Consider the following 24,172-nt stretch of genomic DNA (forward strand, 5'->3'; position numbering starts at 1 on the left):
CACATGCCGCGGAGCAACTAAGCCCGTGAGCCATGGCCGCTAGGCCTGCGCGTCCGGAGCCTGTGCTCCGCAACGGGAGAGGCCACAGCAGTGAGAGGCCCACATACCGCAAAAAAAAAAATAATAATAAAATAAAATAAAATAAAATAAAATAGCATGAGAGAGAAACTGAACCTATACATGTTCAAAAACCTTAGTTAGAAAAAAATGCTGTTTTTTTTTTTCTACATTTAACATCTGATAATGCAGGTTCCTTCAACAAACATTGAGCACTTACTATGTACGAGGCCCTGTGGGGCATCCAGTGATAGGTAGTAGAATGCAGTGCCTGCCCCCTGCTGAGGAGTTTACAACTTAAGGAGAAGAATGAGAGGAGAAAAGTCAACCAGCCTCCTTCCTCAGCAGTCCAGGGAGAGCTCCCCTCAGAGCCGTCACAGCAGAGGCTCCTACCCATTTGTATTGGGCGTGCATGCTTGTGTGTGTGTGTGTGTGTGTGTGTGTGTGTGTGTGTGTGTGTGTGTGTGTTATTGAGGTGAAATTCATATAATATAAAATTAACCATTTTAAGGTATACAATACAGTGGCATTTAGTACATTCACTATGTTGTACAATCATCACCTCTGTCTTGTTCCAAGACTTTGTCATCACCCCAGAAGAAACCTTATACCCATTAGTGATCACTTCCCACTCTCCGCTTCCTCCAGCCCCTGGCAACTAACCAATTCTGAATATTTCATATAAATGGAACCATTCACTTAGCATAATGTTTTTAAGGTTCATCCAAATTGTAGCATGTATCAGCACTTCTTTTCTTCTTATGGCCAAATAATATTTCATTGCATGGGTATAGCACATTTTCTTTATCCAGTCATCAGTTTTCCACCCATTTGTATATTAAACCCTGAGCAACTACTGCTCTCATCAGGCTTTTCCCACCATTTCTGAATCGGCTTGGCTCACCCTTAACCTTGAGGACAGGACAGCCTTCAGGTCGCCCATCCCCGTCATACTTGAGCACCACCTAAATGCTAGCCTCTCCTCCACCTGGCTTCATCTCTATATTCCTTTGCAGTTTTTCTCCCCTGAGTCTTTTTTTCTCAGCTCTGTGTGTATAGTCAGCTGGTCTCTCCTGCAGTCCACATACCTCCTACAGGAGTCTATACTTCCCTAGTGACTTTGAGGTTTATCAATTCCACATATACAACTACTTATACGTTGTGGCACGGTGCCTCAGTTCCCTCTGTATCCAGTCCTAGCTGGCTTTGTTGCTCCTCTGCCATGTTGCTGTGCTCGATGGGCCTGGATCAAGATGTCAGCCCCAGAATATTGCTGCTATCTTCTGGCTGATAGATCTGCATGGCCACTTTTGTTCATTATGGATCAGTATCCATTTTGTATTTTCTCAGCATGGCTCTGGGACTCTCAGTGGAGTACATGGGACACGTGGCATTAGAGAATAAACTCCCTGAGATCCGCAGGGGCACATTGCAGTGAAGGTGCGTCCTCGCCCTCCTGTGCAATCTTACCTGCCATTTCACCTGAGAAGTGATATACGCACACACTCACTGCAAATTCTCCCTTATTTCCACTGATCAGACAAGTCTTCCAGTGTTTATAGCGCCTCTCCAGGATTTCTCTGCTTAATTGGAAAGGCAGAAGCAGGAATATACAAAGCAATTATTTTAATTCTCAAGGAGTTTTGTTCTTGTCTCTAAACCTTCTGGATGCTTCAGAAAAGTCGCGTAACGAGACTGTTTTTCTTCTGCTGAGTTGGAGGGATAGACTGTGTCATATCAACAAGTGGGAATGAATGAGAGAACCGTTAACACCCAATTCCTGACATGTACAAAATAATGTTGTTTTAAATGAGATGAACAAAACGGCGGGGGTTTTGCCCTATAATGTAGGAAAGGTGAGGGGAAAGAGTCGATTCTGTTTTTATAATGCAGTTATTTTAAGAACACTGTTTTGAGGACTTGAGGTAGGGGAGGGACCAATTTCTAGCACTAGCAAGGTTTTCACTGGTTTAAAGAGCAAAATGGAAAGACCTTCAGGATCTTCAATCTGGTGATGAAGGAATTAATTGAAGAAAAGACCGATGTGTGGAGTGTATACATATTCAGACACACATATGCACTTGCACAGCTCATTCCAATCACATCAGAACAGGCCAGTGATATGCAGCAGTCGCTATATCTAGCTCCCATGTTCTCATGCTAAAATAGGTTATTATTTATTATTTGAGTTTTGTTTGTTAGTTTAGGTTTACGTTGTAGCTTTTCTCCAAAAGGCTCAAGGCAGTGTACATAGAACTTTGCATATGGGATAGCCAATGAAAACATCAATGGGGAGGCAAATATAAAATAAAAAACAGAGCCAAGAGGAAGTGGGCACAGGAAAGAAAGCAAACAGTGGATCATGGAAATAGTATTGGATGGTATTGAGTCAGGTGGTGGTCGGAGGGTTAGGAACAGTGGTGCAGCCTTCAATACCCCAGCTCTTCTCATTGCTAGCTCTTCCTTTGCCCCCTATCCTGCAGGAAGCTCTGCTTATGAAAGGCTGGCAGGAGGGAGAGAGGGACAAATAGGGCTTTGATATATATATATATATTGACTGGGAAAGTAACTTTATTTTGTTTGGAGCACCGTCTACCTCCACAGCTCTTGGTCCCCTTCAGACATTTTTGGACTTCATTTCACTCAGTTTTCCTGGAAGCAGAAACATGACACTTCACTTTTTTCTGATTTGAGTGTATGTCCTAGAATGAAAATACTGAGGTATAGCTAGTATGGCAGCTTACATGTTCTAACTTGCTTTAGGTAAGTCAAGATTTTTCATGGAACCACATTTTGAAGGAAAAATAGATTACATAGAAAATGACTTAACTTGGTGTAGCATGAAATATTTGTGTCAGCTAGAGATTTTTTTTATAATCCCGGTAAGGTAAGACAGATAAATTTGGGGTGCGCCCCCATGTAATAATTCCTCTAAGGGCTTAGGCTGACATATTTTCTGTTATAGATTTATGTCAAAAGTTGTCTTTAGTGACAGCTATTTTTCAGAACCTACTCTATGGCGATACAGTGACATTTATCCCTTAAGATTATAGTGTCACGTACAGCAGCTCTACCTGCAGAATTGAGTGAGAAAAACCCAGCTTATCCTACTGACTGACAGCATAATATGGTCTGCCACATTCAGGATGGGCTGTACTTGGCAACTGTCAGGTCTGAAGTAGCAGGAGGAGACGCACTCGTGGCTCAACAGTGATGTCTGTAGCCACCCGTTGAAGGCTGGATGGCTTATTCTTGAAGCAGATTGTGTTGTCCTCTTAGTTCTCACACCAGCCCCACCATGCTCAGATAGATCATCTCATTATACGGAGGGCATTTGGGGCCTCCAAGGCAGGTCCCAGCATATCCATACCGTCAACAAAAACATATCCCCACACAGCTTCCTCTTTGAAATGTGATTCTGAAGGTGGAGTAAGACCTGTCTCCTCTCACTATCACTGCTCTGTGCCCCAGAGCTCTTCTATTTTTGCTGGGAAGACTTAGGAGACGGGTCCCTGAGGGACCTATAATTGCTTTTAAGAAATTATTTATTTAACACATCAGGGCTTTTATGTCCTTGAAGCATTATTTGTCCTTCCGAGTAGGCGCTTTGGTAGGTCACAGACTGATTTCACTGAGGCTGCCAGTCCTCAAAATATCTTTCAACATCTTCTTTAGGAAAAGCCTTGAGGGCATATGGCCCATCCCACAGTCTGCAAGTTGGTGTTCAGCGCATTGATCGATTGATCGTCGGTGGTACAGACAATTCTAGGGAGAAGACCCTGAGAGGTTAGGACGCATGGACCAGGTGATCGGTGCATTGTCAGGAAGTGAGCGCAGTCATTAGAACGATACAGATGGAGATTTTCATCCCGGTTTACACATTGACTCTGTGCTTCGGGCAAGTCATTTAGCATCACGTTCCGTTACCTTGTTTGTAAGATGGGCGTAACGGTACCTATTGTGCAGGATTGTTGTGAAGCTGTGTGCTGGCCCGTAGGCACTGAATAAATGATAGCTGTTGATGTTGTCACGTCGTTAGAGTGTGGCTGAGCAGGACAGGTAAAGGTCCAGAGCAAGGGTGAAGAGCTGTAGGCCATTCTTCCCGTAAAGCTAAACTGGATTCGGGGTAAATATCTATACGTCTTTGGGAACCAAACTGTTGAACGGGGAGGCTGCTCAGGCAGGGTCATACCATTTGGGATCCACTTGGGGTAAGAGGATAATAATGGGACTCTTTATTTCTTATGACACTTAAACTGGCTTTAAGTGGGCTTTCCGGAGAGGCATTCTAGAAATGTTTTTAAGTAATGTCAGAATCGTCGATGGGACCCAACACGGTTTTGGCTGTATACATTCTGGTTGATATTTATTCACGAATTTGAAATCTGCCATTGCTTTTTGTTCACCCCTCGGAGAGCATGTTAAGGGAGGTGACGAATTGATTGAAACAAGGCTGCCGGAAGGCACATGTGCCCTGGCCTTTTCCTGGTGAAGTAGACAGTCGGTCCTTGAGTGATAGCAGTGTCACTTCATCAGAACACCTTTGTCTGACACAAATGGAACACACCTGAAACATTTTCATCCAGGTCCCCTGGCCCAGGAGTGTTATTTCTGGTAGTCAGTCGCTGAGTATCAAGAAAATGGACTCTTGTGACTCCGAGTTTGAAGGGCAGGGAGAGGCGTGTTAGGGAAGCCTCTTTCTTGGGAGCCTCTTGCCGATGGCCCTGCTCTTAGACCCCTCTGGCTGCCTTGTTGTTGGGACTTTTGTGGTTGTGGTTTTCATTTTTCTCCCCTGCAGGCTGCAGGAACTGGTCGGCAGGTGACACTTTTTTACTGCCACTAACCCTACTTCTTCCCCAAGGGTAAGCTTTTGGGGACTCCATTGAAAGAAACTCAGCTCTCCAGTCTTTTTGCCCTTTCTTCCTATACTTAAGCAAATACAAAATATTGCTTGAGTTTCTCTGATGATTTTTACTGATAAAGTCAAGCAGTTGGGAGTTAACAAAAAGCACACAGAGGCAAATTGCAGAGTTACATGGCAGTGGTCAAAAGCCACGGGGTAGAGTGTTTCAGCTCACAGCTTTGGGGTCAGCAAGCCTGGGTTTGGATTTCTGCTCCAGTATGTATTAGCTCTTTGTCTTCTCTGAGCTCGTTTCCACATCTACACAATGGAGTTAATAATCTCTACTTTTAAAGGATTGTTGAGAGAACTCAGAAAGATTGTGAAATACAGAGTATAGTGCCTGGAACACAGTAGGCCCTCAAGAAAGGGTAGCTATTACTGCTGTTATTCAGTAAACTAAGCCTATAAAAATGGTCCTTCCAGTTCTTTACTGGAAGAGAGTTGGAGCCTGACTTTAGCTCCCTTCAATGACCCATTTCTTAATTCTTCAGGGAAACAGCTTTACCTGCTCTCCCTCTCATTTTTATCTTTGTTCTTCTCCCTTCTGCAAAAACATTAAAATTCTCATCCCTGGCCCCGCTTGGCACAGATGATGTGCATTTGGGTCCACTGGTGATCAAGGGAGAGTTATATGCATCTATGGGTATGGACTGGACTGGCCTTCCTACCTTCAGTATCTTGTTTTATAGCAAAGGCAGTTTCAACAGTTCCTCCTAGAACTTCTTAACAGTGATTGACTCAGGTAATCTTCCTGTTTTCCTTACAATAGAAACCAGGAAAGGTCTAGTTGTCCAATGCTCTGAAGTCCTTTCTGTCACCCTTGGATTAACCTTTGTGGAAAAGGAGAGAGGTCATTAAAATCGGTCATGATTTCCCAATTTCTCAAGCCAATGAATTGTACTTTTTTACGTGAGTTTGGCTTTGATCCTTGGATTTGTCGCCTCTGTAAGGAAGTTTCATTTCCCTGTGAAGGAAAATTTATTTTCATTTGTAGCTCCGGTGTCACAGGAGCTTCCTACTTTTTGCCTCCAAATATTTTAGTGATCCACGTGTCAGATGGATCTTAAACCACCCTTGCTTGAGCCATTCATTGGCCCGTTTTCTTCCCTTTCTCACTTCTGGACGCAGCTTCAGGCCCGGAACTGGGATGAGTCCCTGTTTAATGAGAGCCAGAGTGAGCTGGCCTCACCCGAGGTCAGGGTACACCAGCCTTGAGTTGGAGGGATGTGTAGGGGGTTACGCTACACAAGAACTCAGGCAGAAAAGCTGATGACCAGGACCATCCTAGAAGGGGCCAGAAAAAGGTACTGTGCTAGCTCACCCCTCCTTATCCTTGAGTCAGTGACATCTCTTCTGAGGAGCCTGAATCCTCCTGCACCATGCCCTAGTCTGGGTTAAGACCCGCAGCACATAGGTGTACCTCTGGCACGTCTCCGGTTACACGTCTTCTCTGATCGTCCACCAGAAGACAAGTACTGTGTCTTCTAGCTATATATCCTCATTGCTTAGTTGTACCTGCCATAGAGTAGACTCTCCATACATTTTTATTGAATTCAATACATGAACCAACAAACATACTTGTTGGTAACAAACCGAAGTACCAGATCTAGCTGCCCCATGGTATGTCTGTGTGCCTTTTTGGACAGGTTTACTTAAACTCTCTGTTTGGTTTTCTCCTTTATGAAATGGTGAAACTAATGCCTCCCCTGGCAACCTCATAGGGTGTTGTGAGCCTCCAATAAGCAAACACGTATGAAATAGCTTTGAAAATTGTGAGGCGCCCTCCATTTACTAGGTGTTGATGTAGAAAAGTAGATCAGATACAGAGAGAAGTTCTACCACGAATAAATGGAACTATATGTTGGCTCATTAACACAGCATTACTGGCTCTCTTTATAAACACAGCGCTTTCAGCAGCTTCCTCGGTATCTCTCTCTATGCATCTCTCCAGAAATATTACTTAAAAAAATGTTTTTTCCTTAAGCAAATTCACCTATTCCCACAAATTCTATTTTTAAACAAGTCATTCCGTGGTGTTGAATAAACCAATTGACCCTGCATAAGGAAACACTTTGAGGGATTTGTAGCATCAGTTTAAATTAATGAAAAGTCTGAGTGACAGACTTTTACAATAAATGCAGCTTTATTACTTGCAAACACATATAAATAACAGTGCTGGGAATAGAACTTGGAGAAAGACAGGCTGCATCGGAGAATCGAAGTGAACAAATAAGAATCGTGGATGATGACGCTATTGCTGTGTGAATGTCCTGCTAAAGACCATCACCCTCAAACTGGCTGACGTTCCCCTGGTGAAACCCATTTATTGAAGAAACTCTTTTCTCCCCCTTCATAGACGCGAAGAAAGTCCTATTAAAACCCCCTTCGCGTGGCTTCTGGATAACACAGCTTTTCCAAACCCTGGTGGATGGCATTTAGCAGCAGTGCTCTGCACTCTGGTTATAACAAATAGCAGTTCTGAACAGCAAACACCTTCTGGCCGCTACGGCGATCAGCTTGTTCCAGTTTGCCCCAAGACTTCCCAGTTTGGGCACAGAAATTCCCGAGTCCCAGGAAATTTCTCAGTCTCAGGCAAAGAGGGACAGTTGGTCACCTCCTGGCACCTATGCCCTTAGGAGCTACTAAACATGGGAAAAGGTGCAGTTGTAGGAGGTTGACATTTGGACGGATGAAGGAGAGCTGGGGAATTGCAGCTCTGTTGGTTTTTCTGCCTTCTCTCTTTACATTCTCTTACCTTTTCTTGCCTGAGGCATTCTGAAAACTTCTCTCTTCTCTTTGCCCCCTCCAAATCCTGTCTGAGGGTGCAGTGTAACTTCAGAAAGTAGGACTGAGCAGAGGGGGTATAGCTCAGTGGTAGAGCATTTGACTGCAGAAAGTAGGAGTGAAACAGTGAAGGTGCTTAATGATGATAATAGCTAACATTTCCATGGTGCTTACCATGTGTGAGTTAAGTACGTTGATTCTCACCACAGCCTTCTGCTCTGGACATGATTATTACCCCCATTTATTGATGAGGTTAACAACAAAAGCCACAGCGCTAGTAAGAGAGAGGGGATCCAAAGTCAGGCAGTCTGTGCTCTCTTATGCACTATACTGCCTGACAGATGCTTGGCTTCTCTCCTTCATGGGTTCAAAACCCTTCTACCTTCTTCCTGTTCTTGATGGAAACCCTGATCTAAGCTTGTTCTCCTCTCTAGTCCAGCAGACCTGGGATGGGTGTCCTGTCTGGCTTTCCCTGGCCTGTGCTGCTAAACCCTATCCTTTCCTTGCTCTCTCCCCAGTCCAGACCCAGTAAAGTTGCAGTGCCTTTCCTGCCTCTTGCAACTATGCTTCTGTGCTCTCAGATTTTATCAGGGCCAGAAGGTGGCATCTCCTGGGAGAAAGAGCCGATGACCTCCATTCCATCTCCTCTACCTACACAATATCTCTTACGATGAAGCCATTGCCTATGTATCCCCTATGGAACTGTGGAGCCCATGCAAGTAGAGACCCTTTAGTCCTAGACTGGAAGTCCAGCCTGGGTCTTAACTCTACCACGAGCTGGTTTGTGTGACCTTGGGCAAGTCACAGCCCTTCAGCATTTTATTTATAAAATGAAGGAGTTAGGATGACCTCTAAAGCTCTTTCAAGCTCTAGCAGGCCATGAGACCGTATGGTAAGGATGTTGGAGGGAGGGAGGAGTCTGAGGGATGCCATAAAGCCGCCTTGGTGACTTTGGATTTCCAGTTCTTTCCCTGATGGCTTCCCAAACAGACCAAAGTGAAAGCTATTCAAAAGGAGCCCCGGGGTGTAATCATTCTCATTAGAAGAGATCCTCCAGGTATCTTTGGGGCTACAGGGGAGCAGGTAGGTTGGCTGTTTGAGATGTTGTCAGAGGTCTCAGTTTCTGATATTGGAGAGTTTGGTGTGAAATTCACATAAGTAAACCTTAAAGAGATTGTCTTCCCCCATAGCACCTCACGACCCCAGTGGAGCTTCTGAGCAAAAGAAAGGGAATTCAGTGTCTGTTGCTCCTAATAATAATATTTGACACAAACCACCCAGAATGAAAATTAGAGGCCCTCTAACCACAGACATATATCATTGAGGGGAGAGATACATCTAGAGGAGCGCCGAGGGCTGAAGGGCCGGTAAGACCAGCCGGATACAAAGTGGCTGAGAAAACCCGAAGGAGGGAGAGCGTTCTCTCTTTTCCGAGACCCTCCGGGCTAGAGAGCTAGGGTAATTTTTGACCTAGTTGTCCTTGTGTGCATTGCTGTGAGCTTTTATTCAGTATTTATGTATGTAGCAGTTTATGTTTCACCAAGTGCTTTACAATCACTTCTATTTGGCTTGGTAAAGTTTTCCTGGAATCCCATCTATTTTACGATCAGGAGAGTCACTTTTGTTTGCTTAGCACCTCCCTGTGTACAGCCTCACACAATAGGCCACTTGTTCCGGCAGGAGAGCAGGTGCAAAGAGTCAAGGAGCGAGCTAAAGGCACCTGCAGCTCCTGGGGCGGTTGGAATGGGGGTGGTTTACACTTGAGTTCACCTTTCCTTCCCTCCGTTACTCTTTAGTTTTATCGCTGGCAACTAGAGAGCAGCAGTGCCAGGCTTGGACCTGCCAAGGGCAGAGCTATTCTGCTAGTCAGACCTTGGCAGTGTGGTAGGCTCTTTCCCCTGTGCTCGTGGCTCTGTTCTAGTTCCTCTGGCCATGCAGCTTAGATTCTGGGGCTCTGCAGCTCTCGGGGGTGTCATGATGTGATGTAGGCCGCTGTGTGTGCCCTCGGCTCATGAGGTGGTCGAGCTGCACGCTCTCAATCACAAGTTTGCAGGGGAATCCGACACAGTCACTAGTTGAAGATTTCATCTTCTGAGGACCAGGTTTGCCAAAGCCAAAACCAAGATCTGGTCCATGAAATAACAAACTGGAGCTAATGAGCTAGAACATTGGAAAATTCAGTACCTCCAACTGTCAGGGTTCCGTGGCTGAGCACAGGGCTCTGTAGGTGCCTAATAGGTAAGTGTGGAACAAAGGGTATTTGCATTCTATACGGATGGAAGACAGCAAATCCTTTCTCTGACCCCCCAAAACTGACAACCTAGAAATTTCACCATCAGATTTGAAACCCTCTCGAAGTTATTGCCTCCACCATAGCAGATATAACAGATGGGTTAGAAGATTTGTTTTCACAACAGTAAAATCTCATTAAATCACGCCCAGAAGTGGGCCAGAGTTTACAGTATGGGAAAAGGGTTTGTGATGCAAATTGATACCTCTAGCAGGTGTGTGTCTTGGGTGGGCTCAGTGTGTGGTGGGGGGGCAGTGATTGGTCCCTGGGGATGGGACAGAGGCTGAAGGAGTGGTGCTTGGGCTTCGGGAACTCTCCTGTCTGGCTGGCCCAAATGGGAAATGACCCATCACTTCAATACTGATGTCCACAGTGGCGCAGTCTAGCAGGTGGGACACAGGGGCAGGTTTTCCTGGCAGGGCCCGGACAAAAGTCCAGTGTAAGACAGGTCCTCAGTCGCTGGCTGCCGATTTGGGGGCAAGACCCCAGGGGAACAGAATGACGAGAGCTGGGCCGAATAGGTCAGAGCGTCCACCACCGAAGGTGAGCTTCGGGCGAGGTCTTCGGACTCAGTTCAGTCCAGTTCAACAGACGCTTATTGACTGCCTACTGTGTGCCGGGCACTGGAGAAAGCAGAGGACCGACTCGGGGGGGAATACAAACAAGGAAACCAAGGTGGGATTCAGGCCGTGTGGCCCGGGAAAATATAGCAGGCAAAAGGAAGTCATGCCCGAACATCTGAGATTCACTCCAAAAGCATGAAATCCTGGCTCCGAGGAGCAAGGCTAATTCCAGAGACATGGGGCCTGATAGGCCAGGCAGCTAAGCCATCACCTTCCTGCCTTTGTCACCACTGGCTCAGGATCTCGGGAGGCCTAATCCTGCACATTGAAGGTTTCAGCGCCTGTAAATGACTGTTGGCTAAGCCAGGAGAAGCTGACAGCAAAATAGTGGCAGGAATGTCGAGCTTTCTTTTAAAGTATTTCAGCAGTACCCATTCATGTGAAAACGGTTTATCCTTGGCTCATCATCTTTGGGGGTTCATTCAGTAAAGTTCAGCAGCACATCCAACGCAAATTCAGGAGGTTTTCCTTTGTGAAACGCAACGCGAGGAAAAGGTTCACAAGTCACGCCCTTCCGTTACTCGGACTTTGCCTCCCCCTCAAACTGGTCTTGGGTCAGCGAAGTGTGATTGGGGGTGGACTTTGAGAGTCCTCTTCTTCATTTTGAAGATCCCTGCATTAAAGAACAGATGTTTGTTGGAGACCCCACAGGGACCCAGGCCAAACAAAGCAGTGTTCCAAAGAGAAAGATTTGGAAAAGTGACTTTTCGGTCACAGAGAGGAGGAATATGAAATGGGGCAGGAAGAGAGTGCAAACGCTTCTGACACCCAAAGTTGATCACTTGGGAACCTCGGCTGTCTGCCCCGGGCCACAGGTAAACGATCTCTTCTTCAATGGACTAAAATTAATTCGGAACCATTCGAAGTCCTAACCAGTAAGTTCTCCGCCTCAGATGCCCCGTCCCCTGGAAGCTTTGTGAGGACGTCTCTGCTCAGTGCTAGCTACTCACACTTAATCTTAAGTCCTCTCAGTGCGGGAATGAGCAGATTTAAAGCTTCCCCTACCGGGCTTCCCTGGTGGGGCAGCGGTTGAGAGTCCGCCTGCCGATGCAGGGGACGCGGGTTCGTGCCCCGGTCCGGGAAGATCCCACGTGCCGCGGAGCGGCTGGGCCCGTGAGCCGTGGCCACTGCGCCTGCGCGTCCGGAGCCTGTGCTCCGCAATGGGAGAGGCCACAACAGCGAGAGGCCCGCCTAGCACCAAAAAAAAAATTAAAAAAAAAAATAAATAAAGCTTCCCCTACCTATTCATTGCAAGGTTTATTCATCCTCCCTCAGGAAATCCTCTTCCAAAGAACATTTATTGCACACCTATTGTGTGTTGGGTGCTTTCACATAGTAATACCAGCCCTCTCATAGGTGTGCTGAGCCCTCTTCTAAACGCTTCACCTATGTTATCTCAATTTACTAACATTCATTATATCAACTAATCCTCAAAACAAAGGCAGGTGGCATTATCCCCATTTCACAGATAGGGAAGCTCAAGTTCAGCAGGGTTTACTCACTTGTCGAAAGTCACACAGTACCAGCTTTTGAACCTATGTCTTGACTCCAACGCCAGTGCTCATTCCACCACATGACTCAGCCTTTCTAAAATGTGTTGTCTTTGCTGTCTCAGTAAACTATGTAGACCAGACTAAATTTTACCTCTTAAAAATAATTATTGATCATTATTTTGAAAATCGGTTACTTTCATACAGTGTTGTCATGTGTTGAGGTGTGTGACCTGTTCTTTGACCTCTTCTTCTTGGCTCTTCTTCTCGGGGGAAGTTACAGCTGCAGTCACGTTCCACCAGCAGCGCTGCCAGTGATAATTTGCATGGCTACTGCTTGATCTCTCTGGGGCTCAGTTTGCCCTGTAAGAGGAGTGCATTGAACTAAATGATTTCGGGGGTCCTTTCCAACTCACATATTTTTGAGTTAAAATCTAACTTTAAAAAAAAAAAAAAAACACTAACTTCAAAACAGGTCGAGATCATTTCCTTTTCATTTAACTCCAGTGGGACAAGAAAACATCTGGTTTTCTGGGCTACTTTTCTGGGCTACAAGGACTCGGTAAATGAGTTCGGGGTGATTTAGTAATAAATCCCCAATACACACCTTGCTCTGTTACATTTCCACCCCCAATTATTGAGCTTTGAATTACATATTTTGTGTTGTTTTTATAAGCCTCACACTGGATCAAATTCCTTTCCTGCTTGGTATGTTCCCCTCAAGGACACCCCTCAGAGAACCCTTCACCAGCCCTGCTTCCCCTGGCTTAGTATCCTGGCCGCTTGTGGTCAGGGCTCAAAGCCCAGAAAGCAGTTCTCACCAGCGTCGCCACACATCAGGCTCTGCCTATCCCGCAGTTCTCGCAAGAATCACTTTTGCTTCCTTATTTGCTTTGTTCTCTCCTTACCTCCAGGCTCCTCTGCCGAGTCTGCCTCTTCAGACAGACATTCAGGGGCTCCCATCTCAGGCATTTTCTCTCTATCTCCCCATCTCTGCAGGAGGCTGCCCCTCGCAGCCACAGACTCTCCTCCCTGTGGTGGGTGATATCAACCCCTCAAGCTTTCTTCACCATCTGGAAAATATTCTTTGCTTCTCTAGGTCTAAATGACTTCTTGATTATATTCCAAGACCAATCTTTTAGTCTCTCCTCACAGTGAGGTTTGAAAATAGGCTGAAAACAGATTCTAATACAGTTATTCCCTTATATAGGTGATGTCCACTAAATGAGGTGTAGATGGGTTTACATCTCCCTGATTTCTTCTGTGCCTTTTGCTTCCTTTCTGTTGAAATCTATTTGTACTTTCTGAAAGGCTACTGTTTGAGAATAGAAGTACTTCTTGGAGTATGATTGTCATATCTGTTTCTAGCACTCTCCTGGCTGACATTTGCTCTGAACTGGTACTGCTGTACCAACAGTTATGAAAAACATTTTAAAAATATGTGCATAAATAAATGAGAAGCAAATTGTTGCTTCTTTATTAAGCATATTTACAAAACTCAGCTATTTCCACCTTTATTTTTCTGATCATTTATGTAAATTAAGACTGCATCTTGGATAGAAAAAAGAACATTTTCTTAGGCCTATTAATAAGGGTTTTCTACCCTGTGTTCTAGTTTTTCATTCATTCATTCATTCACTCATTTTCAGCTGTGTTGGGTCTTCTTCCTTGCTGCACACGGGCTTTCTCTAGTTGCAGTGAGCAGGAGCTACTCTTAGTTGCGGATTGCGATGGCTTCTCCTGTTGCGGAGCACGGGCTCTAGGCGCGCGGGCTTCAGTAGTTGTGGCACGTGGGCTCAGTAGTTGTGGCGCACGGGCTTAGCTGTTCCACGGCATGTGGGATCTTCCCGGACCAGGGCTGGAACCCGTGTCCCCTGCATTAGTAGGCGGATTCCCAACCACTGCGCCACCAAGGAAGTCCCTCTAGTTTGTTTTTAAAGCTATTTACACTCTTTAAATTATCCCATTCTTTCACAGTGATTGTTGCAGCCAGAGTACTTTCTAAGGAAACAGCCTGATAAATCACTGAGTTTGGGTAAAGGGCTACTTGCAATACTGCAGTCTCTCCATAAGATGGCGCTCTGAGAATGTGAGAGCTGTAGCTAATTTGTAGGTCATCTATAACCCCGGCAGGAACGTGAAATTGAATAATTGGTGGGAGGAGGGGGACAAGTTGGTTTTTCTAAGACTTGCTTTCAAATACTTGCCACTAGTCTAATGCCTAGGAGAAGAAGGAAAGTGAATTTTCTAGGAACTTGTCTCTCCAAAATCAGCAACGTGCATTTAAGGAACCTTTTTTTTTTTTTTTAATTTATTTATTTATTATTTTTTTTAACATCTTTATTGGAGTATAACTGTTTTACAATAGTGTGTTAGTTTCTCCTTTACAACAAAGTGAATCAGTTATACATATACATATGTTCCCATATCTCTTCCCTCTTGTGTCACCCTCCCTCCCACCCTCCCTATCCCACCCCTCTAGGTGGTCACAAAGCACCGAGCTGATCTCCCTGTGCTATGCGGCAGCTTCCCACTAGCTATCTAATTTACGTTTGGTAGTGTGTATATGTCCATGCCACTCTCTCACATCGTCACAGCTTACCCTTCCCCCTCCCCATATCCTCAAGTCCATGCTCTAGTAGGTCTGTGTTTTATTCCCGTCCTACCACTAATCTCTTCATGACTTTTTTTTTTTTTTTAGATTCCATATATATGTGTTAGCATACGGTATTTGTTTTTATCCTTCTGACTTACTTCACTCTGTATGACAGACTCCAGGTCCATCCACGTCATTACAAATAACTCAGTTTCCTTTCTTTTTATGACTGAGTGATATTCCATTGTATATATGGGCCACATCTTCTTTATCCATTCATCTGTTGATGGACACTCAGGTTGCTTCCATGTCCTGGCTATTGTAAATACAGCTGCAATGGACATTGTAGTACATGACTCTTTTTGAATTATGGTTTTCTCAGGGTATATGCCCAGTAGTGGGATTGCTGGGTCATATGGTAAGGAACCTTTTAAAGAAGGAATTTCTTCTAAAGGTGGGAGTTACGTTACTAACTACTTGGGAGAGTCCCTCTCAGGGTCTCAGTTTCTTCATCTACACGATGAGTGGATTGGACAAGATGCACTCTTAAGTGTGCTTCCATTTTGAATGTTCTACATTTGAATCCAAATGTTCTACATTTGAAAAGGTTGCCCATTTTACACATGTTTGACTCTGTTCCTCTTCTACAAGTGCTCTCTTTCCTTCAACTGTCCCAAGACCAGCACGCCCAGATGTCCTGTTTTAATTAGGTTCCTTTTCCCTTTACAGCTTTTGCACAGGTTTTCCTCCTCCTCCTCCCCCATCCCTGACCAATCTGCCTGAACAGAGGTATGTCCCCCTTTCACTTCACAAATCAGGTTTGCTTGGTATTAAGACAGTCATTTTCACGCTAAGCGGATACCACACTGGGTGGGGGAAGGAGACACCACAAGTAGTGCTTAAAGGTGACACTTCTGACATCACACGTAACATGTCCAGTTAAGAAAGGTTTCCATTTAGGAGGTAGGAACTTCTCGCTACTTTTCCTCCTCCGCTGGCCAGTATTCGTTGCCAGAACCGTGTCAAAGTTTTAGGAAAAAGCAGTGTTCTGGAGAGAGGACAATTAATCTAATTAGCGATGAGCGTTACTAAGTCGATAACCCATCCTTAAAACCCCGCATGGCCGTCAGTTTCCCCATTCCTGACACTCTAGACAGAGTCTGGATGAGGAGACTTGTGGCTGCAGTGGCTCATCCTCATTCGAAGCCTGTCATGAACCATTCTACACCAGAGGCACAGAGGGAGTGAGTGGAAATGAAATGTTGAATGAATTATAATTAATTCATTAATGCAACTCGACAGAGACACCCCTCACTGAGTCCCTCTGGCCTTGAAGCTCGGCGTGTGCATGTTACCTAAAATTCCCTGGGGTTACATCACATATGTTGCGTTGCTGCAAGGCAGGGAGACGTTCTTCAGCATTCATTTGCCTATTGTCCTTAGAGATTTCAGATCACCTTTGGTGTTTGTCTAGTGCCAGGTGGTGGTGATGTATTACTTATTTCTCTAACTTCAATACCTTATCTTTCAAGGATGCAAATATTTCACTGAATAGTGATGCTGTTGGATTTCTGTTTGGGAGAAGAAACTCCATACACAGGGCTCTCCCCAAGGGCTTTTAAAGGGCAAGCCCAGGACTCTGCTGAGTAGATAAAGACAGCAGTCACTGCAGGCATTGTTGCAAGGCTTGTAGACCATTACCAGTGGCTGGCTAGTTGTCTCATACAATGGGGCAGTATGGTGTGGAAACGTCAAATATTTAGTCAGCATGCATTATCTCTAAGGAAGCAGTAGCAGCAGAGTGGTTAAGAACAGGGGCAGCTGGACATGGACTCAAAGGTTCAAACTCCAGCTTTGCTATTGACTAGTTGTGTGACCTTGGGCAGGTGGCTTCACTTTGTGCCTCACCGTTCTCATCTGCAAGAAGGGGCTGATGATAATACTATCTGTCTCATCGGGTTGTTAGGATTAGGTGTGGCGATGCAGGGGGTTTTGTTGTTGTCGTTTTTGCGGTACGCGGGCCTCTCACTGTCGTGGCCTCTCCCGTTGCGGAGCACAGGCTCCGGACGCGCAGGCGCAGCGGCCACGGCTCACGGGCCCAGCCGCTCCGCGGCACGTGGGATCTTCCCGGACCGGGGCACGAACCCGCGTCCCCTGCATCGGCAGGCGGACTGGCAGCCACGGCGCCACCAGGGAAGCCCGATGCAGGATTTTTGTTTGTTTGTTTTCCTCAGTGCTTGGAACAGTATTTGGCACAGAGAAAGCACTCAGTGCTGACAGCTTGTGTTATCACAACACCAGGAGGTGCTTCAGGTGGTACAAAAGAGAACTAAGCAAGCCTCTGCCTTCAAAGAGCTCACAGACTATACGGGCTCGCAAATGAATGTGCGTAAAAGGAGAACGAGCAACTCAGCCTGGTGCCCACCATACATCTGGGTGCGAGGGCAGCAGCTCAGAATGAATGAGAGCGGTCCTAGGAGGCCCTCAAGTCCCATCCGGAGAGGACTTTAGGTGTCTGCCGGGAACGTGGGTAAGAACTTGAATGGCTTTTTTTTGCCTCCGTTTGGAGAGAGGGTACTCAGAATAATGCACGTTCTTAGCCTCTATGTTTCCTACTCTTCGATGAGGTAACGCTAACCTGTCTATTTCAAAAGGACAGTCAATATAGGCTGTGTTTAACCTAACGAAGTAGAATTTGTGACCTGATGATAACCATCTGAGGTGTGAAGGAATTCCAGGGTGACATTGGCCCAAATATGTGTTCTCATAAGAAATCACCTTTAAACCGGGGTTCTAGTGAAGGCCAACATAACACTTATTAACAAGAAAGATTTCCCAGAGGCCCTGAGCTATGCATAGGAGTTAGGCCCACTTTTTATTTTCCTTTTGTTTGTTTTTTGTTCTTTTTTTTTTTTATTTTTGAATTTTATTTTATTTTTTTATACAGCAGGTTCTTATTAGTCATCCATTTTATACACATCAGTGTATACATGTCAATCCCAATCGCCCGATTCAGAACACCACCCGCCCCCCCCCACCCCAGCCGCTTTCCCCCCTTGGTGTCCATAACGTTTGTTCTCTACATCTGTGTCTCTCTTTCTGCCCTGCAAACCGGTTCATCTGTACCATTTTTCTAGGTTCCACATATATGCGTTAATATACGATATTTGTTTTTCTCTTTCTGTCTTCACTCTGTATGACAGTCTCTAGATGTTTTTTGTTCTTGCTATGGTTGTTTCATTTTGTTTTCTTTTGCCTTAAAAATAACTACTATATAAAACTTTGCTCATTAAAAATTAAATTATTTCAAAGATTTTAAAGTGTAAAAGACATAGAAGGACATAAAAGAAAAACGTCAAACTTCCTCCAAAATCTTACTCACTGGAAGTAACCACTTTTGCCATTCTTTTATGGATCCATCTAAAAATTTTCTGTGTATATTTGAACACGTATAAAGTGTATGAGAGTAATGCGTATGCAGACCCATCTTTACCGCTAATAGAATCACACTGTACGTTCTTAACCAGTACTTGTATTTGTTGCAGTTTATCTTGGATTTGGTTCTATATCAACACATATAGATCTACTTCTTTTCTTTTTTTACTTGTTCTTTTAATTTTAATGTCTGCATAGCATTCCATTTTTAACACTCATGACTTTTAAGATTCTGTTCTACATTTTGTCTGGCTAAGGAGAAAGAGTAGAGAGGTAAGAAACAGAACATGATATTAGGGATGGGGGAGAGATATTGAGACACCTAACGGGATAGGGCAAGATCAGAGTTGTTGAACAGTTTTAAAATAGTGCCACTAAATTTTAGCAGCTGTAGACATCAGTCGAACCAGTACTTTTGGTTACTGCTTCGTGGAGTAAATAAAATAAAGTTTTAGAGCTAAGCCATAGGTCAGCTCTTCCCAGCACTTCTGTAACCAGAAACCATGCTTCATTTGCTAGAGTCTTTTGAGGATTTAAATAGCACATGGTTAGAGCAGCACAGTGGATGCTATTTTGACTTTCAGAAAGTTTGGCAAGCTTTTAAACTCAAAGCTTTTTATAAAAAATTGAGTCACCATGGGACCGGGGAGCAGTGTTTAGTGCTGGCTTCTTACCGCCAAGTCCATGGCTTGGAGGTAAGAAACCAAAAAAATTGAGCTAAAGGGGCATCTTTCTAATTTGACTTAATATTTATAAATGATTTGGAAGACGGAGTACAGGGCAAAATCACTAAGTTGGCAGATGTCTTTACGGTATTCCAACGAGGATAATACACTTCAGGAAGAGGTTTGTTTTGTAGGAGTGGGCATAAAAGTGGCCGGCAGGCTTCGGTAGGAACAAGCCCAGGGAAATGTCTCTAGGGACACATTCCTGAAGTTCATTTCAGAAGGTTTATAATGAGCCTTACGTCTTTCCCTGTGACTTGGGTCTCTGCTTCAGGTATCAGTAGATGTAAAGCAGAAGGAGATGGAGTTGGCGGTATCATCAAGAGAGAGATTATATTTAAACACACAGCATTATATATGAACAGAAAAAAAGGAGGCTAGTGTGGAGCTGATTCACACCAGATATATAACCAAAGAATGTTGCTTTACATTTCTTTAATACAGCCTCCAAAGGCAATTGGTATTTGATGGTTGGTGATCTGTGTATTCACTGACTTTTAAAGTTAGGTAAGCTGAATGTGTTAGGCTACCGTTTTAGAAGGAATGCAAGCAGATGTTCTCTTCAACGTTCCTACAAAATATTTTTCTTCTCAGAAGATGACTTTCAGTTATAAAAGTCAGACCTTGATTTCCTGACCTCCTCTGCCATCATGCATGGTAGCATCAAAGCACGTCCTTAATATTGGCAGACGGCTTCCCTGGTGGCGCAGTGGTTGGGAGTCTGCCTGCGGGGGACGCGGGTTCGTGCCCCGGTCCGGGAAGATCCCGCATGCCGCGGAGCGGCTGGGCCCGTGAGCCATGGCCACTGGGCCTGCGCGTCCGGAGCCTGTGCTCCGCAACGGGAGAGGCCACAGCAGTGAGAGGCCCGCATACCGCAAAATAAATAAATAAATAAAATAAAATATCGGCAGATGCATTATATTATGGAAGGGAGCATTTAACACAGTCAGATCAATATCTTCTGAAGTTGTGAAATTTTCAGTAATAGAGAGATAATGAGGTCTGCCCTATCACCTCACACTGTGGTTGAGAAGCTCAAATGAACTGAGTGATACAAAAGTGCTTTGTAAAACGCTGTGCAAAAGTACAGTAGTATTAATGATTCATTGCATGTCATAATTTGGGATTAGAAATACAAACTGATTAAATTCTAGAAACTTTTCCTTTATAGATATTAATGTAAATGTACAAAGATTGGTATGCAAGGATGTTCTTTGCAGCATTGTTTATATTAGCAAACTATTAGAAATATCTCAATTGTTTATCAGTAAGGGATTGGATAAATAAATTATGATGTAGCCATACAGAGGAATAAGAACAAGGCAGTTATTTATGTTCTGACGTGGAAATATATCCAAGATATATATTAAGTGATAAGTTGCAAATCAATATGACTAGTATGATTCCAGTTTTGATTAAAGCTACATGTTAGTATATGCATGTGAAAACACCTAGAAGAATATATATCAAACTGTTAACCATGGTTCTCTCATGGAACGATAGGATGATACAAGAACTTTTGCTGTGTGCTTTGTTTATTTCTGTACATTTGAATTGTTTATAATGAGCACTATTATTTTTGTAATTTAAAATATTAGTAAAAGAAATATGAATTTACCCTTAATTCTACTGCTTTATTGTAATTTTTTAAATTTTTATTATTTTTTAAATTTTTTATTTTTGTATACATTTATTTATTTATTTTGGGCTGCATTGTGTCTTCGTTGCTGTGCACGGGCTTTCTCTAGTTGCGGGGAGTGGGGGCTACTCTTCCTTGCGGCACACGGGCTTCTCATTGTGGTGGCTTCTCTTGTTGCGGAGCACGGACTCTAGGCGCGCGGGCTTCATTAGTTGAGGCACACGGGCTCAGTAGTTGTGGCTCACAGGCTCTAGAGCGCAGGCTCAGTAGTTGTGGCACGTGGGCTCAGTAGTTGTGGCGCACGGGCTCAGTAGTTGTGGCGCACAGGCTTAGTTGCTCCGTGGCATGCGGGATCGTCCCGGACCAGGGCTCGAACCCGTGTCCCCTGCATCGGCAGGTGGATTCTTAACCACTGTGCCACCAGGGAAGCCTCTGTAATTTTTTTTTTTAATGTATAAAGTAGGGGCAAAAGACCTGCAAATTTTTCCATTTCTTTAAGAAAATATTCCATTATCAGGATGAGAAAAAAGCAAAAAAAGGGATCAAAAACCTCTTCCCCCTTTGGTAACAGTGTTCTGGTCTTTCTACATAATGGAAGATAAAGGAAGAAATGAAATCTGTTTCTTGTTCTGTTTTGCGTTTGTTTGCTTTGTTTTGCAAGTTGAGGAGTAACTCTACTTAGAGGTCTGGAACCATGGGGGCAGCAAAGCAACCACCTCAGTAGTGAATTACTGTCCCAGTCGAAGTTGCCAAAGCCCCACACTGAGAGGCAGAATTGCCCAGGATTGTAAATATCCCCATTCTTACATTGGTGCGGATGTCCATAGATACCTTGAAACTTCAATCCTGAAGCGAAAGCCTATGGCTTATCCGGGAGCAGCACGTTAAAACCTTCCCTTGAGCTGGTGTTCTGTCTTCCCCTGGAGAACACAGACAGAAGCTGGCCAGCATAATTTATGCTGCAAATGGCTTAGGAAAGCGTCCTGAAAAGCAACCCAGCTCCCAGACCTGCAGGAAATGATGGGAGGAAGAAGTGGAGAAGAAGGAGGAGGTAAAGAACATGCAAGAGTCTTTCTTCTTCAAATGAGTAGAAAGCATACTCAGAGTTAAGGACCTTCCTGTGTGCTTCCCTGGCCAAGACCCAGCAGCTCCCTTAGCATAGCTCTTCTCACTCTGCATACTCTTCTGGACTGTACACTAGACTGAGGGCACAATAAGGACAGAGACCTTGTCTGTCTTGTTCATTGGTGTATCCCCAACACCTAGAAAAAAAGGATGTTGAATAAATACTTGTTGGCTGTTGAATGTTCTCTGCTGCAGATAGACTCTATCTGGAGCGGTCTACCTTTGTACCATTCAGTCATCCCACGGGTTGGAAGGCTGAAGAGAGCTTGCGGTCAGCTTGACCATTGGTGCCAAATACAGTCAACTTGCACTTTGCTTGGAACTCTCTTGTGATAAACCTTTTCTTTACCTTCATGTTTCCCAGATACAGCCAAAAGGCAGCAAGAAATGGAATGAAAAATCAGTTCAACCTCCATGAGCTGAAAATGAAGGGCCCTGAGCCAGTGGTCAGTCAAATTATTGACAAACTGAAGCACATTAACCAGGTATGTGTATATCCAACAAAAATGGAAATGGCAAAAAAAGTGGTGGCTGGATGATGTCCAGTGTTCAAACTGTATTCTTGGGCTTTTGCAGAGGCAGCTATTTATTGTTCACTTTCTTCAAAGATTCTTTCTGCTAAAAAAGGACTTCTGACCCTTGTTCTCCACCCCACTTGTAAATTATAAAGAAAATATTGTAATATAAGAGAAAACAGAAGGAAAAGCATTTCTCACAACCCAGCTAGTCTATTTTGTTTTCATTTTTACACGTTCTTTTAAAATATTTGTTCATAAAATCACACACAGACTTTTTACATAATTGGAAGTATACAAGTGATTTCTAGTTCTTAAAATTAACACTATATTGGAAACACTTTTTCACATTGCCATATATCTTCATATTAATCATTTTATGTGGCCGCAAAAGGTTCCTTTAAGTATTAATTATAATTAATCAATCTGCTTTTGCTATGCATTCAGATTGCTTCAAATTTTTACCATTATAAACAAAGCTACCTCTCCTGCATAGTGCTACCTCCTGATCTTAGATCATTTTCTTAAAACACTGGGGTTATTGGCTTAAAGGATATGAGCATTTTAATGCATGTTTCCAAACCACTCTCCAATGGGGATGTATCAGTTTTCACTGCCACCAGCAAGATACGAGAGGACCAGCTTCACTGCACCCTTGCCAACTTCTGACTCACTGCCATGCACCGAGACACCCACAGATTCCCTTAACCTGCACACAGTTTTTCCTCTCAGAAGGAGTTTAGTAACTAAGACACAAATAGAAGTTCGTTGTACCATCTGCTTGTGATTGCTTTGTGGCCACAATTTTTTAAATGCCATCAGAAATGCCACCAGATACCAGAGTGACAGTGTTCCTACCCCATGGTCCATGGGTGGGAAGGCGCTGGCACCACTGACTTCTATTTGTAGCCTAGGAAGAACTTAATGAAACTAAAATTCTTATGCAAGGACAGAGGTTTCTGTATGACAACGCTGGCATGATTTCATTTTTTAATATGAAGTTTAGCAGCGAAATTTTTGCGGTTTTTAGAAAATGTCTGGAAGGGCTTTCTAATAGTGGTGCATTTCACTGCAAATAGCACGTGAAAGTATTCACTACACTTCTGAGTAATAAATAGTTGTTACTGCTGCTGAGCACAGGATAGTGGCAGTATTTGCATAACAGATCCTTCTGCTGGTGAACTCACAACCTCACTAAGTTCTATAGAGCCTGGTTAGATATAGTATGATTATTTCAAAACACCCCTCTGAAAGAGTTCAGAGCACAGTGCAAACCACTCACCGCTGAACTGGTGTGCTTTACCTGGGAACAATGGCAGTATTTCTCCTCTGAATTATTTCCAAATTATCTCAAACCAAATGTGTCTGTGTGGCTCCACTCAACTGGCTAGACCCAAGCACTGGTGGGGCTAAAATCTCAGGGTCCATTACTGTGCCCCTAATTCTAAATGAAGAATATTGTCAACAAATCTCTTTGGTCAACAGACGTTAAGGAACGCCTACTGTGTGCTCAGCCAGCTACCAGGGAGTTTGAGGATTCAAAAGAAGTCTAACCTCCTGTTTTCACAGCTTCCTTGGAGGAGACGCATGGGAAGTGCTTAAATACAAATAAAAGGCAGCCTATAAAGAAGAGCCAGACTGCGATGCTGCTTATCAGTTTGGGGTGCTTTGCTTAGGCCTAAGGTGGGCTAGGCTAGTGTAAGAAGGATTTCATAAGAAATATCAGAGAAAGACCTCTGGCTGGATGCCCACCGTGGAAAAAGGGAAAGCTGCATCAGACCATATGATCCAATAGTCACTAAAAATATTAATAGCAAGCCCCTTTAGTAAAGACTTCGGATGTTTCATATTAATGCTGTGGGAGACCATGTAATATCATGAAAAGAAGATGGGCTTTGGATCCAGATGGATCTGAATTCACCTGTGGATCTTACTAGATATATAACCTTGGGCAAATCATTCAACCTCTCTGAGCTTTAGTTTTCTTATC

The 24,172-nt window shown here is 44.1% G+C and overlaps 1 protein-coding gene across 1 annotated transcript in view; it reads left to right on the top strand.

Moving 5' to 3' along the window:
- Positions 1-24,172, top strand: part of GPC3 (glypican 3) — a 441,069-nt gene that overhangs the window by 294,411 nt on the left and 122,486 nt on the right. Inside the window, exon 6 of the mRNA XM_059049870.2 lies at positions 22,032-22,152. Coding sequence (XP_058905853.1) covers positions 22,032-22,152 — 121 coding nt within the window. The remainder of the gene's footprint in view (positions 1-22,031; positions 22,153-24,172) is intronic.

The sequence above is a fragment of the Kogia breviceps genome, chromosome X, assembly GCF_026419965.1.
Source record: "Kogia breviceps isolate mKogBre1 chromosome X, mKogBre1 haplotype 1, whole genome shotgun sequence".
NCBI classification, from domain to species: Eukaryota; Metazoa; Chordata; class Mammalia; order Artiodactyla; family Physeteridae; genus Kogia; species Kogia breviceps.